At 57.0% G+C, this 14,441-nt stretch overlaps 1 protein-coding gene across 4 annotated transcripts in view; it reads left to right on the forward strand.

The window, feature by feature from the left end:
* MVK (mevalonate kinase) overlaps positions 1-14,441 on the forward strand; it is a 33,225-nt gene that overhangs the window by 2,779 nt on the left and 16,005 nt on the right. For all 4 annotated transcript variants that reach the window (XM_036085999.2, XM_078060867.1, XM_078060865.1 and 1 more), the window contains exons 4-9: positions 2,421-2,565; positions 3,940-4,095; positions 7,428-7,531; positions 8,089-8,134; positions 11,924-12,014; positions 12,390-12,506. In XM_036085999.2, the coding sequence (XP_035941892.1) occupies positions 2,421-2,565; positions 3,940-4,095; positions 7,428-7,531; positions 8,089-8,134; positions 11,924-12,014; positions 12,390-12,506 (659 nt within the window). The remainder of the gene's footprint in view (positions 1-2,420; positions 2,566-3,939; positions 4,096-7,427; positions 7,532-8,088; positions 8,135-11,923; positions 12,015-12,389; positions 12,507-14,441) is intronic.

A 14,441-nucleotide genomic window follows, 5' to 3' on the forward strand; every position in this document is an offset into this window, starting at 1 on the left:
TGACAAGGAGGAGGTATTGATTGGTGTTGGGTATCATTAAAAATCATTAAAAATAAAAGTAACATGCTTACTGGAAAACAGAGTCGATAGTGAAACACAGTCAAGTAAAAAAAAAAAAAAAAAAGAGGCACCTGTTACCACTGCCCCCCTGACCACCCCGCATGACAACTCTCAGCATTTTGGTGTTAATCCTTCTGGATTATTTTCTGCAGATGGATAGATAGATTGAGGGAGATGGGGAGGATATCTTGTTCCTTAACCAAAATCCGATCAGGCCATACAAACTTGTGTGGTTTGTTTGTTTTCTTCAGTGTATCAGGACTCTCTTTCCATGCCAGTAAATAAAGACCCCTGCGCTGATTTTAGATAATATTGTGAATGTTGTGTCCCCTCATAAGCAGGCAGGGTTTTTCATCCGCAGGGTCGCTTGCCACCAGCACCAAAGCTGAAGGGGGTTTTCTATTCTCCGTTCATTTGCTGTCTCCTCGCCAGGCTGATGCCTCATTGTTTGGAACGGTGTTTCTCAGCCAGAGTGGGACAAGTGGGAGTCCTCCGGGGTCTTTTCCCAACTGCTCCCTGCCCTCTGGGACCATCAGTCCACAGCAAGCCACTCCCGAATTTTGCAGGGAGATGAGGAACAGGCAGAAAGCCCCATTTCTCAACCAGTCATGCTTTGGGATCCCCCGGGGAGGTTTTCATTGTTGTTGTTCTTAACAATACAGACAGATTCCTGGCCCTGCCCCTCTCCTATTAAGAACAGGGGTCGTGGTGGCAGGGGACCAGGCAGGTGTATTTTGAAAGAAGCTCCCTGGGTGATTCCAGGATCACCGGGCCTCCCCTCCCCAAGGCTGGAGATGTTCCCCTGCCTGTGTGAGCCTGGACAGGTCACTTATCCCTCGGAGCCTCTGTGAGCAGAGTCCTGTGGCCTGGGAGGGTTGCTGTGAGAATCCGGCAGGATCAGAGGTGGGCCGGGGCTGGGACGCAGAGTGTAGTACGTGTGTGAGGGCTTCTGAGTGATTTCTCCAAGGAGAAAAAGGAATATGGAACATGAGCCTTTCAGAGACATGTTTTCTAGTAGATTGCCAGGCTCTCTGTCTTTTTCTTTCAGTATTCTCTGGTTGCTTCCCAATAGTTACAAAAACCAGGAACATTTCATTTCATTGGGCATCTTTATGTGTGCCAGGCACTGGACTAGTGTGTCGTGGATATTGGCACTCTTAGAATCCTCCAGCTTGCCCTGGACACAGGTGGTGGTATCCATCCCCATTTTATGGATGAGAAAACTGAGCTTCAGGGGCCAAGTGGCTCAGGTCACATAGCATTGTCAGTGATGCAGAAAGGATTCAGACCCAGATCTTTCCAAACTCTTCCAAAGTCTTTTTTTTTTTTTTTAGATTTTTTATTTATTTGAGAGAGAGAGAGAGCATGAGCAGGGGGAGGGGCAGAGGGAGAAGCGGGCTTCCCGCTGAGCAGGGAGCCCAATGTGGGGCTCAATCCTGGGATCATGACCTAAACTGAAGGCAGACCCTTAACCTACTGAGCCACCCAGGCGCCCCTAAACTATCCAGTGTCTTAATGAGTCATTCCATTTCCCTTGCAGCGCTCTGAAATGTCTGCGCTCTCCGTAACACTGTTAACTGGTTCGGCTGCCTTTAGTGTGTCATTATTTCGGGGAATACACAGGGCTTCACGCGTACCCCACCCTAACATTTCCCAGTGCCCACGCACCAAGCTCGATGTTCTGTTCCCTTTACAGTTGGACCTGTGACTCAGGGAGCAATTTGTAAAGCTGGTCGGGCTTGCTCGGCCTCCTCAGGCTCTCCGAGGAAAGCAGCCCAGCCTCCTACCGGGCCTCTTCCTGCTGCCCAAGCAAATGTCAGCACTTCACATTCTCTGATTTTGAGTGTCCCATTCTCAAGAGTTGGTTCGGGAGAGGGACGTGTTTGGGGGATAATTGAATACTGCCTTTGGTTTTGGTTTTGTACCATGGGGGTCGAACCCAGACCTTTGAGTGGTCGAGCTAGCATGCACTTCGTGTGCGTATGTGCGTTTCAAGACGACCATTAATAAAGCACGTACTACACGCCAGGAGCTGTGCTGCGGGTCTTAAGCACCTTATTTCAGTTTATTGGAGGAGGTACTGCTCCTATCCCTGCCTACCAAGGAGGGAAACTGAGGTTCAGAGAGGGTAAGTCATGTGCTCAAGGCCCCAGAGCCGGTAAAGGGTACCGTCGGGACCCACACCCTAGTGTGCATGCCCGCAAAGCCCAAAGCCCCCGGCAGACATGGCCCCGGTGGTCGGGCCGCGAACCCATGTCCCTCAGATGCTGATCCTCACGCCCGCTCGGGTTCCCGTGTTCCGTTGTCTATGAACGCGCCTGCGACCCTCTCACCCGGCCACGTGTGCTTGTTTGCCACAGAGCAAGGTGACGCCACGGCGCCCACCGCAGAGCAAGTGAAGAGGCTGAAGGAGCTGGCGGGCTTCCCCGAGGACGGCGCCAGCCCCGAGCGCCTGGCCGTGCTGGCCTTCCTCCACTTGTACCTGTCCATCGGCCGGAAGCAGAGGTACGTGCGTGGCCTGGGCCCAGAGCCAGATTCCCGCCTCTGCCACGTGGCTCCTCCCGGGCCACGCCCACAGAGGCAGCCCTGCTCCCTGTCCCGCAGCCCCGGGGGAAACTGACGAGCAAAGTAAAGCCGACGTCCGCTCCACCCCTTAACATAGGACCTGGGCTGCCTGCCATCAGGGAGGCCGGCTGCCGGGGTGGCGGTGCTGGTGAGCCCGTGTCACGTGGTGATGGGGAGTCAGGGCATGTTGGGTCAGACCCCACGGCGGCCGCCCACTAGCTTCCTTGAGGTTCTTACCCTCCCTGGGCCTCAGTGTCCTCATCTGTAAAATGGGGGTAAGTAATAGTACCTACCTCGTAGGCTTTGTGTGAGGGTGAGAGAGTTTATTTATCTAAAGTGCATGACGCAGAACCTGGCACACAGCTTGAGAAATAAGAGCCATTAATATTCTCCCAAGGAAACTATCGGAGGGTTGGAAATATTATATATGAAATGAGCCTAGCTCTGTAACTAGCCCACAGTGATTTTTCTTTTTCTTTTTTTTTTTTTTTTTGGTCCCAGGCTCAAAGGGAAAGCCTCAAGGGGCAGCCAGCCCTTTACTCAGACAGCAAAGGGCCAGGCACGGTGCAGAGGGCACATTCACAAACATCTCAACTCTTGCTGTCCGCCATGGGGTTTTCATCTGGAGTGAGGGGCACGTCCCTTTCTGGGAAGGGGTGCACATTTCAGAACATCCTGATCTGAGTGGGGCGGGCGTGTGTAGTTTGTAAAGCAGATTCTCATTATAATCTTATACGTGGAAAACAGCAGAATTACTTTACGGGAAATACAGAACATAAAGTTTAACAGTCCTTGCTTGGGGGAAATGCAACAGGGGAAGCATCCTGTGAACACACAGTGCACCTAGAGAAGATCTCAGTGGAGAAAGGGGGCCGTCGGGGCGAGCTAGGCATGGCTTCTGGGTGGGTGGCCAGGGGAAGCTTCCCAGTGGAAAGGACGTTTGAGAAGGGTTTTGCAGGATGGGTAGGAGTTTGCGTGGGGGGGAGGAAGAGGCCATCCTGGGCAGGGATACACACAGAGCAGGGCCACGGGAAAGCCCCGCTGTGCAGGGAACAGGAAGGAATTGAGAGAAGCGGTTGGTGGTTCACGAGGGAACGTCGTGCTTTAAAGGATCCTGGTACCTGTTTCCAAGCTGCCTGGTTCACCATGACTTCCTGCCCATCCTGTAGGGCCGCTTTTGGGGAGGGCAAATGTCCCCGAGTTCAGAAACCGAGGCCGAAGGCTTGGAGTCAGGCCCTGCCAATGTCCAGTCCTGGGCCTTGACCGCTAACTCGATCTCAAGAGAGTCACGCTCTGCACCCTGCTGTGTTTCAGGGCCCTGCCCAGCCTGGACATCATGGTGTGGTCACAGCTGCCCACCGGGGCCGGCCTGGGTTCCAGCGCCGCCTACTGTGTGTGTATGGCCGCCGCTCTCCTGACTGTATGTGAGGAGATCCCAAACCCACAGAAGGACGGGGTGTCCGCCGGCAGGTAATCACCGCCCTCACCCTGGGCGCCACGACCCGAGCGTGGGTTCTCTCTCAGAGGACTCCCCGCCAGAGGTGTCACGTGGCCACTGAACAGCTGAGGAAGCTGAGGCCGGGAGGCCAGGGGCGGCCCGGCCCACGCAGCAAGGGATGGTAGAAGGAGACTTGCACCCAGGCGGTCTGAACCCGGAGCCACTTCAATTCCCCGACCTCTCACCCCCACCTTGCCTCTTTTGGGTTCAAGAGCCCATGGTGTGGCAGAAAGAACCTGAGCCTGGACGTAGGGAGCCGTTGGGTCCGCTTCTGCCGGTGACTCACTGTGGGACCTCGGCCAAGCCGCTGCACCCCTTGGGGCCTCAGTCCTTCTCCGCAACAGGTCGTACCAGACGGTTATACGAGAAGTGACTGAGTCAATGAGGCTCGTTGGGACAGTGTCACCGGCAGCCGTGTCTGTCAGTGGGGAATGCACCTTGAGAAGCCACCCCGAGCACGGTCTGTCCTGGGTCCCTCCCTGGGAGTGGTGCCAGTCCAAAATCCAGCCGGGCAGCTTCTTGGTGAGGCCTGTCCCTGGGCCCGCAGGGCTCAGGGGGGCCCTCCCACTGGCGGCCTTGGGTACCCCCCATGTGCCGTGTCAGGGGCACCGCTGGCTTGTCTGTCTCCCGGGGTAGCCGGCAGGAGAGAAAGCTGTTCAGGCCGTGCTGGGCACCAGCATGGACGTGGCCGTGTGGTTCCTCCCGGAGTGGTGCTCCCGTGCCCTCCAAGCCCCTGCAGGGGCCCAGGCTAGAACCAGACCCAAAGGCCACGCTGTGCTCGCCTGCGGCTGAGGACCCCTTTCCTCCTCCAGAACTTGGTTTTGAATTGAGGTTTCCTTCCTCAGCCCTGAAAATGCCGTGCTTTTCTGATAGCCCGGGCCCCGCTGGGTGCCCTGTGGGGGCCAGTGATCTCTCTTCTGAGACACGGAGGTTAAAATACAGTTGAATTCAGACTGAGCCCAAAGGTCCCTTGGATCCTCATGGCTGCAGCAGATCTGGGGGGAGGGGGGGGCTCTCGATGGGATGTGTCTGTCAGCATTCCTCACACTCGCTTTGGATGGTTCCTGTGCATGAAAAGAAGTGGGAGGTGTGGGGTAGAGACGGCTTTTGTCAGGGGAAGAATCCAGAAGGTAATGAGAGATGCACCTGTAGGTCACACAAGGTGACGGTTTTCAGGAATTTCAGTGAGGTTTGTCTTTTAACTCGCTGCAGGCCATTGAGCCACCCCTTCTTCTCCCTGGGCTCTGTTTCCTCATCTGGAAGCGAGGGGCTGCACCTAATGGGCCTTTGGGGGGCCCTCCAGCCTTGATGTTTGGTGATCCTGTGATACGATGGTACTCGTTAGCATGTGCTAATCACTGATTGGTGAAGGCCTGCTTGCCCTGGGTCCCCTGAAAAGACTCGTACGTATGGGCCAGCAGACCAGCTTTGCCGTTCAAATGGCGTGGTAACTCGTGTGTGCGCGAGTGTATGTATGTGTGTGTGAGTGCTCGAGAGTGTGTGGGGGGGGTGACGCTGTTTCTCACGCAGCTTCACAACCAGCTCTGCCGCCTCCCCTGAAGACCCAGTCATTCCTTCCCAGGACCTTTGATGAGAGCAGGCCCCAACCCCTGCCCTGGCCCCAGCATTTCCAAATCCTACAGACCTGGAATCCGGTCTCCTGTGAAGAGGAGGTTAGAAATCTGAGCCCCCGAAGGATGAACGGTGTGCAGAATGGGAGGGAGACTCGCCTTTGTGGAGAAGGCCAGGTCCTGGACTGGGTCCAGTTGCCCCTTTTCCCCGTCACTCACTCACTTTGCAGTTCCTGCAAAGGGCCGACTCTTGCCCAGTTCCAGATGCTACGCAGCCTCGGTCTGGAATGCTCTCCTCTCACGTCTTGCCTTGCTGACCCACCTCAGGCCCTCCCCTTTCCAGATGGGGGGCACCCCATCCACCCCACATCGCATCTCCTGGGGGTTGTAGTTAAATAATGATTGCTGCTGGGCATCCCCTCTCCGTGAGATGCCAAGCCTCAAGAAGTCAGGGGCCGTGTCTGGTTCATTCCCTACTGTGAGCTTAGTCACAGGCCCATAGTAGATGCTCAGTAAATATTGGACAAATGAGGGAGTCTTGTTGGCACCATAAAGCTCAGTCATTGGGAGCTTGGGCCCTAGTCAACAGATGTGGTGTTGATGTAGCAGTGAATAGCACTGGGATCTGCTCTACCCACCTGAGCCTCAGCGTCCTCTTCTATACGAGAGGGATAGTAACTACCTTCCCTGTAGGGTTTTTGTGGGGATTACCGGAGACGGCCATTTGAGAAAGGCTTCAGCACGGTGCTCAGCACTTGGTGATGGCGTTGAGCCTCTCAAGCACCATGTGAGTGGTGAGGGCATCACATTCTCATTTGGCCAGTGAGGAAAGAGACTCAGAGGGGGCGATGGCCTTGCTCAAGGTCCCACAGCAAATGAGCGCTGGACCAGGCTTGGAGTGAATCCAGGAGCCGCGATCCCAGGCGACCTTTTTCCAGAGCCCATACTGTTTCCCAGGCGTTTTACAAAGCACTTTTGTGTTCTTATCTCACACGTCCTCGGTGGGGGAGACACGATTGCCCATGTTGTGTAGATGAGAAAACAGGGTTGGGGGTGAAGCTGTGGTTTGGGGATGCCCAGAGAACCAGCGGCATGCTTGCTACACAGCTCTGCCCTGGAGCCCCAGCATTCTCGGGGCCACAGCACCCCGTTTCGTGGGGGCAGGGGGTCCCCAGAAAGGAAACAAAAGCTGAGAGAAAGGGCAGGGGAAGGGCTGACTGTATCCTTGTTCGATACTCACGGGCTTGGGGTCTGCTCACTCAAACCGTGCGTGAGCCCCCACTTCTCCCGAGAAAGGCAGTGTGGCCGCATGCTTAGGGACGATCCAGAGATGGGCAATGCACGCTTGACCCACCGAGGGTGTCTGGGGCACCTGCAATCCACGTTCCTAGCGGTTGGGCTTTGGGAAAAGTCAGATGAGGACAATGGGGCTCAGACAGGTTAGGTAACGGGCCCAGAGTCCCTCAGCTGCTAGGACCGTGTGCATCCGAAGCCTGGTCTCCTTCCACGATGCCGGGTGGGAGGGCTGCAGGGGAAGGGAGGAAGGTACAGCACGCTCTGTAGTGGAGAGGTTCCAGGCTGTTCCTCTGTTTCTGGGTTCAAGGGCCCAAGCCCCTTTGACTTTTTTTGGTCTCCACCAAGCTTAACCTGTGGATCCTTCCCCCTGCTGCCCTCGGCGACCCTGGCCCCCTGCTCTCCTCCGAGGCACAGACGAACTCCTGTGTCTTCTCCAGGTGGACCGTGGAGGATTTGGAATTAATTAACAAGTGGGCCTTCCAGGGGGAGAGAGTGATTCATGGGAACCCCTCCGGAGTGGACAACGCCGTCAGCACCTGGGGTAGGGGCTGCCTCAGGCTTGTTTTCTCTATTTTTAGTATTTTATAAATTCTCAGGACCATTGTAGCTGCTCAGGCTCTGTTGGTTTGGATGAACGAAATCATCAGGTTCTGAGGAAAATAGTATTTTCCTTTTCGGGGGTGGGGGGGATGGGAGAAATTTCAGGGCCCTGCCTCACACCCCTGATTCTAATCTCTGGGGGTGTCTGGGGGGCTGGGGCAGGGCCTGGGAAGCTACAGTTTCAGGGAGCTCCTCACGAAGGTCTGTGTGGTAAAGCTGCAGAGCCGCACCAGCTGGGGTCCCCTCCGGGGAGGACCCTGGCTTATGGGGCCTGGCCGCAGTGCTGGGCTCCCGTTCCCCACGTGGCCTGTGGCCTGACGCCGGGCAGGCGGGAGGGCAGGCGAGCCTTTGTGCCCTCCTGGACCTTGTGTAACTGGGACTGGGATGACTAGTGGTTGGGACAGAACTCTCACCCCCACCTCAAGCCCAGCTTCTCGGCCAAGAGGCAAAGATTCGTAGCTTTTCCTACAGCTCTGACCCGCTGCTTTTTCTCTTTAGGAGGAGCACTCCGATTCCAACAAGGAAAGATCTCCTCCTTAAAGAGGTAATTCTGGGGCAGAACAGCAGCTCTGGGCACAGCTGTGGAACGCGTCCAGCTGGGGGGGGGGCTCTAACCTCGTGGTGAGGGACACAGGTGGGCCATGTGTCCCCGGGCTTTCTCTCCCCTCCCCCATGAGGCCTGTTCTCACCTTCTGTGCTGTCTCTTAGATCGCCGAGAGCTTAGAGGGAGAAGTCATGCATGGCTGTGCCGGTCACCTTCCAGAGAGTGACCGCTCCCCCAGAGCCCTGGCCTCTCAGTCATTTAATCCATGCGCTCGTGTATTCATTTTGCAAACCAGAATTGATATCTGCCTGTGTTCCTGGGCGACGCTGTACTAGGGTCTCGAGCTGTACAGTTGAGTCGCGGACACAGTTTTGGCGGGGGTGGGGGGAGCAGGGGGGTAGGGGAAGGGCCGGCAGACATGCGCACCAGGTGCCGCAGGCAAACGTGGGAGTTGCCACACTGAGGCCCTCGGGCAGAGCCCGGGCTCGAGGAGGCGGTGACATGTGACAGCTTTTCAGCCCGTTTCACATGTCCCTTGACCCCCTTCCTCTGGAGGGATGGGGATTACAAACGTGCGTGTTAAAATAGAACACCCTGTTCTCTTCGGACTCAGAGTGGACACGGATGGGACGCGCTGTAGCAGGTGCTTGTTGGCAGTTGCTTGAGCCCTCCATCAAGTCGGGTGGTGGTGTTTGTCCCAGGGCACTTTGCTACTTTGGTGGCCTTTCCACGGGGATGAGGGTGAGGAGGGTCGTCTGCACTGTGGATGGGCAGCAAGTCCTAGCCCGCTGCCCTTGCCCACTGGGCCACTCCGTTAGTGGCTCCCTGACCTGGCACGACACGGTGCTGTATTCTTCTACCTGCACCTCTGGGATCTTCCTGCCTCGCCTCTGTTGGTTTCCAAGAGCCAGGCCTGCCTTTCCGAGGCTCGACACTAGGGTTTCTTTAACCTTGGCACCATCGACATCGTGGACTGGATAATTCTTTATGGCGGGGGGCTGCCCTCTGCAGCGTGTTTAGGAGGTTTAGAAGCATCCCTGAGCTCTACCCGCAAGATGCCAGTAACACCTCCCCCATCTCCCAGCTGTGACAACCGGAAGTGTCTCCAGACATTGCCTCATTACCCTGGAGGGCAAAAATCGAGATGATAACCTCCACTCTGCACCGAGGAGGCAGCAGAGTCATTTAGGGGAGGGACTAGCCCGCTCTAGCTGCTGCGCACTCGGGGCACAGGAGCTGGGGGCCCAGGCAGGGCCGGCTCTGCCAGGTAGACTGATGCCCGGTGCAGCAACAGCAGCAGTCAGGGGGGGCTCGAGATGCCAGAGCTGGGCCTGCCCACAGGGCTCCCAGTCATCCTCAGACTGGGGCGACTGTCTTCCTCAGAACGAAGGCCTCCAGAGAGTACTGAAGCTGCTGTGGATGATGGTGAGGGGTGTCATAAGTCGGGCTACAGATCTGGGGGTGCTTCATGGGGGCCATGGCATCTCACTCAGGGTTTCCTGAGAGCTGGTTGTATCCTAAGCACCGAACTGGGCCCCGGGGATAGAAAACCAGCTAAAACATGGCGTGGGTACGTGCACATTCTACTGGAGGAAGTCAAGAGATGAGTGATAAAGGGCTTTCCAGGTGGGGGAGGCAGGGGGAGAGGCCCCGAGGCATATTCGGTGGTCACCTGGTGGTGGTGTGGTGGACAGAGGCTCTGGGGTCTATAGGCCTTGATTTGAGCCCAGCTCTGCTACTCGTGAGCAGGGTGCTCTTGACTGAGTCGCTTTTCCTGAGGCAGACTTTCCTGTGTTTATATAATGAGGATCCTGAGCATGGAATCAGAAACCGTATCTGTAGAGTGTTTTGCCCTTTGCCGACCAGATTTAATTCCACAAATATTACTGAGCAACTACTGTGTGCTGGGTGCTGGGGCCTCAGCAGGGACGAATAAGGCCTGCCTTCACGGAACTCCCATTTCATGGGAGGAGACAGCTGACAAAGGGCTCCATAAGAGCATGGCAGGCAGTTGGGTGGTTGACCAGGGGAGCCCCTGATGAAGTGACATTTGAGCAGGGACCTGAATGAAAACACAAAGAGTGAATCCTGGAGCTGTCGAGGACACAGGTGGGTCCCTCCCTGGTGGAGGAAACGCAAGTGCAAAGGCCCTGAGGCCGGGGTGTGCCTGGCAAGCTGAGCGGGAGGTAGGAGGCCAGGATGGCTGAGTGGAGCGAACACCCGGGGAGAGTGGAGAGGAGGTAAGACTGAGGAATTGGCCAGGCCTAGCACGGACAGGCACTCACACAGCGGAGCCTGGGCAGTGGTGTCTGGCTGCCCCAGGAGCCCAGGGTTTTGGGGGGCCAGCGGGGCTGCAACAAGCCTGTTCGCAGAGGACTTGCCTAAGAAAGATGAAGACACGATATTCCAACTCCTCCCACCCCACTGGATGGGAGCACAGAGCAAACCGACCTTCACTGCGGGCCGCGGGGCGCCACGGAGAGCAGATGGCGGATTCTCTGAGAAGCCGGGAGGCCAGACTCCGCATTAATCCCGCCGATGGCTTTAAGCGGAACCCTTTCCCCCAAAACCATGCATGGTGCTTCTCCATAAAAAAAAAAAAAAAATGCATTGTTTGCGAAGTGGATCAAGATATGGCCTCCCAGAACGCTGCCCTTTTGAGGAACAGCTTGTCTTTAAGGGGAAAAGAAAAGCCAAATAGAATGTTCATCTTTTGTAAAGTTTAAAAAAAAAAAAAAAAGCCGGCCTCCAAGGCTGAGAATCGATATTAATTACATGGGCTTACGGGCGGTGAGATCAAGCAGGTTTCTGGCAGCCTTTTCCAGCCCTATTGGATTTCACAGTCTTGGGTTGTGAAAAGAAAAACGGGTAAAGGTATCACGGGGTCTGCCTGTCTCCAGCTGTCTTGGGCCAGAGCTCATCCAGATGCTCCATCCTCAGTCCCCGGCCCACAGTGCTCTGAAAGGCAGCTTGGGGATGACAAGAAACGGTGCCCTGAGTCCCCCAAGACCGCCAGCCATAGCACAATTCGGATTGTGACTTTAGGAAGTATTCTAAAGCTCAGGGGGTTGGCGAGGGCAGCTTACCATGGCCACCCTGGGCCCTCTGTTCGCTTACGTGGGGGAGCCGAGCAGGGACGCCTGACTCCCTCCAACCATCTCTGGCTGAGCCAGGGCAGTGGGTCTGAGCGCCATCAAGGCAGGGCAAGGATGGGCCCCACGTGCTGGGAACCTGACCCCTGCACAAGCCTGCCCTTCCCTGCAGCCCTGGGCTCGCTGTACCAGCCAACCTGGGCATCTTCTCTCCCTGCGTGCACCCCTTCTGCGTGATCCACCCCAGGTCCCATTGCTTTTCTTCTTAAATCTCTAGACCCTTCCACTCCAGCAAGCTGGGGTGGCCCACAGGACAGACCCTGCCCCTCTTCTTCCACCTTCAGCTATAGTACCTTTGAACTCCTCTGACCCCGTGAACTTGGTGTGCTCTGCCAGCGCCAGGCTAAGCCAGGGCCCCTCACGTGTGCCCAGCCCATAGTAGGTGCTCCCACTGAAGTCGAGTGGGTGAGTGACGAGCCAAAGGAAAGTGTCCATCTGCCTGGGGGCTGGAGTGGGGACACAGCTGTGACTGGCAGCAGGAGTCCCCTGCTCCCCTCGCTCCCCCTCCAGCCCCCTGTCCCCTCCCTGGGCCTCCGCTTCCTCCTCCGTGACAGGGTGGGGTGATGTTTGGGATTCCCCCCAGCCCTGACACCGCTCCTCCGTCCTGAGCTCACTGCGGCCCCCCTTCACCCCGCAGGCCACCGACTCTGAAGATCCTGCTGACCAACACCAAAGTCCCTCGCAGCACCAAGGCTCTGGTGGCCAGTGTCAGGAGCAGGCTGCTTAAGGTGCGTCCGGTTCCGCTCCTGGGCGGGGTTCTGCTAGGGCCATGGCAGCCAGGTCTGGGGGCTCGAGCTCGCCCTCTGCCCCGTGGGTTAGTGGAGGGCCGGGATGGGTGATGGGGACCGGGGGAGGCGGTTTTGGCTGACAAGGAGGTGCTGGGTGGGGCCCCCCCCCAGTCCCCCAGCCCCCCAGCTGGGAGGCAGGACAGGAAGTGTCAGATATGCTGGCCTGGCCATGAGAATCCCCCACTCATGTCAGGGGGTGCCGGGCAAGGCAGATACCTGGTGGGAAGGAGAGGTGGGGAGTGGGCCGTGGGGACACCTCTCTCCTCCCATTGCCCGGCCCTAGGCCTCACGGCCCCTTGCTTCCTCTCCCTGCAGTTCCCGGAGATCGTGACGCCCCTGCTGGCCTCCATCAACGCGATTTCGCTGGAGTGCGAGCGGCTGCTGGGGGAGATGGCAGCGGCCCCGGCCCTGGAGCACTACCTCGTGCTAGAAGTAAGAGCCCGCCTGCGGGCTGCAGGGCCTCACCCACACCGCCATCAGGCAGGGGCTCCCAATCTGCACTCAGAGTCCCCGAGCCAAAGCAGAGAGGCTGGGCCCAGGCCTGAGGTCCCGCGTGTGCAAAGGCCAGCAAGCACGCCTTCTTTTTAAGCCTTTTCCCAGGTGATTCAGAGCCGTGCAGAGCGCAGTGCCCGGACGTGCTAAGCACCAGGGGCCAGCTTTGGGTTCCTGCCCGTGAGGAGCAGTGGGATATTGCTGACACCGTCTTCTGTCGGTCCAGGAGTGATTTCTTGCTTGGCCACCTCGTTCCTGCTGTTCTTGCTAACTGCATTTGTTCCTTCGGTAACCGTTTACCCCCGGCATGCTTTGGTTCAGACATTTTTATTTATTTTAGAGAGAGAGGGAGAGCGGGGGGAGGAGCAGAGGGAGAGAGAGAGAGAGAGAGAGGGAGAACGGGGGGAGGAGCAGAGAGAGGGAGAGGGAGAGTGGGGGGAGGAGCAGAGGGAGAGAGAGAGAGAGAGAGGGACAAGCAGACTCCCCGCTGAGCGTGGAGCCTGTCATGGGGCTCGATCCCACGACCCTGAGATCATGACCTGAGCGGAAATCAAGAGTCGGACGTTTAACGGACTGAGCCACCCAGGTGCCCTTGTTCGGACATATTCTAACACCATTCTTTCTTCATTGTTCTCCGAGCCGCCACCCTTTGCGTAACTCCCGTGTAGAGGCTGAGACCTCACACCTTGGGTTTGATCAGGTCCCGATCTGAACCCAGCTTCACCCCTGCTGGTCTCACCTGAGCGTCCTAAGAATGCAGTAAGGCGCAATGGGTGACATGCAGTCACCATGCCTGATGAGCCACCACCTCAGTAAGCCCGAGGGCACAGGCTCATTCTCAGATACGGTCCAGGTGGCCTGGCAAACATGGATCGACATCAAAGAGCCATCGGGCTCCCCTTGAATCGGGATCAGGCAGGCCCCACAGGCAAGGCTGTGTGGCAGCACTCGGCAGGAGGTGGAGAAGGGGCCCCCCGGGGGAGGCCCTGTGGTCTCCATTCCTCTACAGTCCCCACCACTCCCTAACTGCCACCCCCAACTGCTGCAGGCTGCCTGGTACCTCCCTGTCCCACCGTAGGCATTTGAGTCAGCAGCCCCTATAGTGAACGGAAGCAGCTCCTAGGCCAAGCCTTTTCACAAGTGACTTCTCCCTTGATTTCTGTAACCACCTGCCTGGGAAGTAGATATGTTGTGCCCATTTTACAGATCTAAAAACTGAGGCCTAAAGAGCAACTTTCTCCAAGGTTCACCAACCCGTGAGTGGCCGTGCCAGGCGTCAAACTGACTTGCTTGTCTCTTTAGCCAACAGATCTCTAACGAGCGCCCACCCGGGCCAGGGGCAGCGACCCTCCTCCTTTCTGTGCTTTTGCTCCCATTTCCGTAGCTGTCTGCCTCCAGTCCCCCAGCGCTTGCCTTGCTGGCTTCAATTCCTTTCACGTAGAAAGGAGGGAACACAGTCCTCCTGAGTACGAAATTAATAATGATAGAGTACTGCCTAAAATACACCCCGTTGAGCCCCTGGAGAATGCCACAGAACAGCACGTTGATTATACATTGTGTATATTTTTGGCTGTGGCAGCCGCTGAAATGTGCAGCTCGGCTCCTGGACAGCTTTGTGCTCAAACCAGCGAGCTGTTCTCCTGTGTCACAACCTGTCATCTGATCCTTGACAGATTTTGGATCAGAATGTGACAGGTGTCTGAAACCTGCCTTGGCAACGTGACACCTCGCGCTCAGGCGCAGAGAGCAGCCCCCAGAAGTTTTCCCTCACATCCAGCCCCTGGGGCTGGGGAAAGGCACCCGGGGCTGCCACCGGGCCATCACGCCTGTCTGCTCATTTGTCAGAAGGGCTGGCGGGTGTGAGGCAGGCTGCAG

The sequence above is a fragment of the Halichoerus grypus genome, chromosome 13, assembly GCF_964656455.1.
Source record: "Halichoerus grypus chromosome 13, mHalGry1.hap1.1, whole genome shotgun sequence".
NCBI classification, from domain to species: domain Eukaryota; kingdom Metazoa; phylum Chordata; class Mammalia; order Carnivora; family Phocidae; genus Halichoerus; species Halichoerus grypus.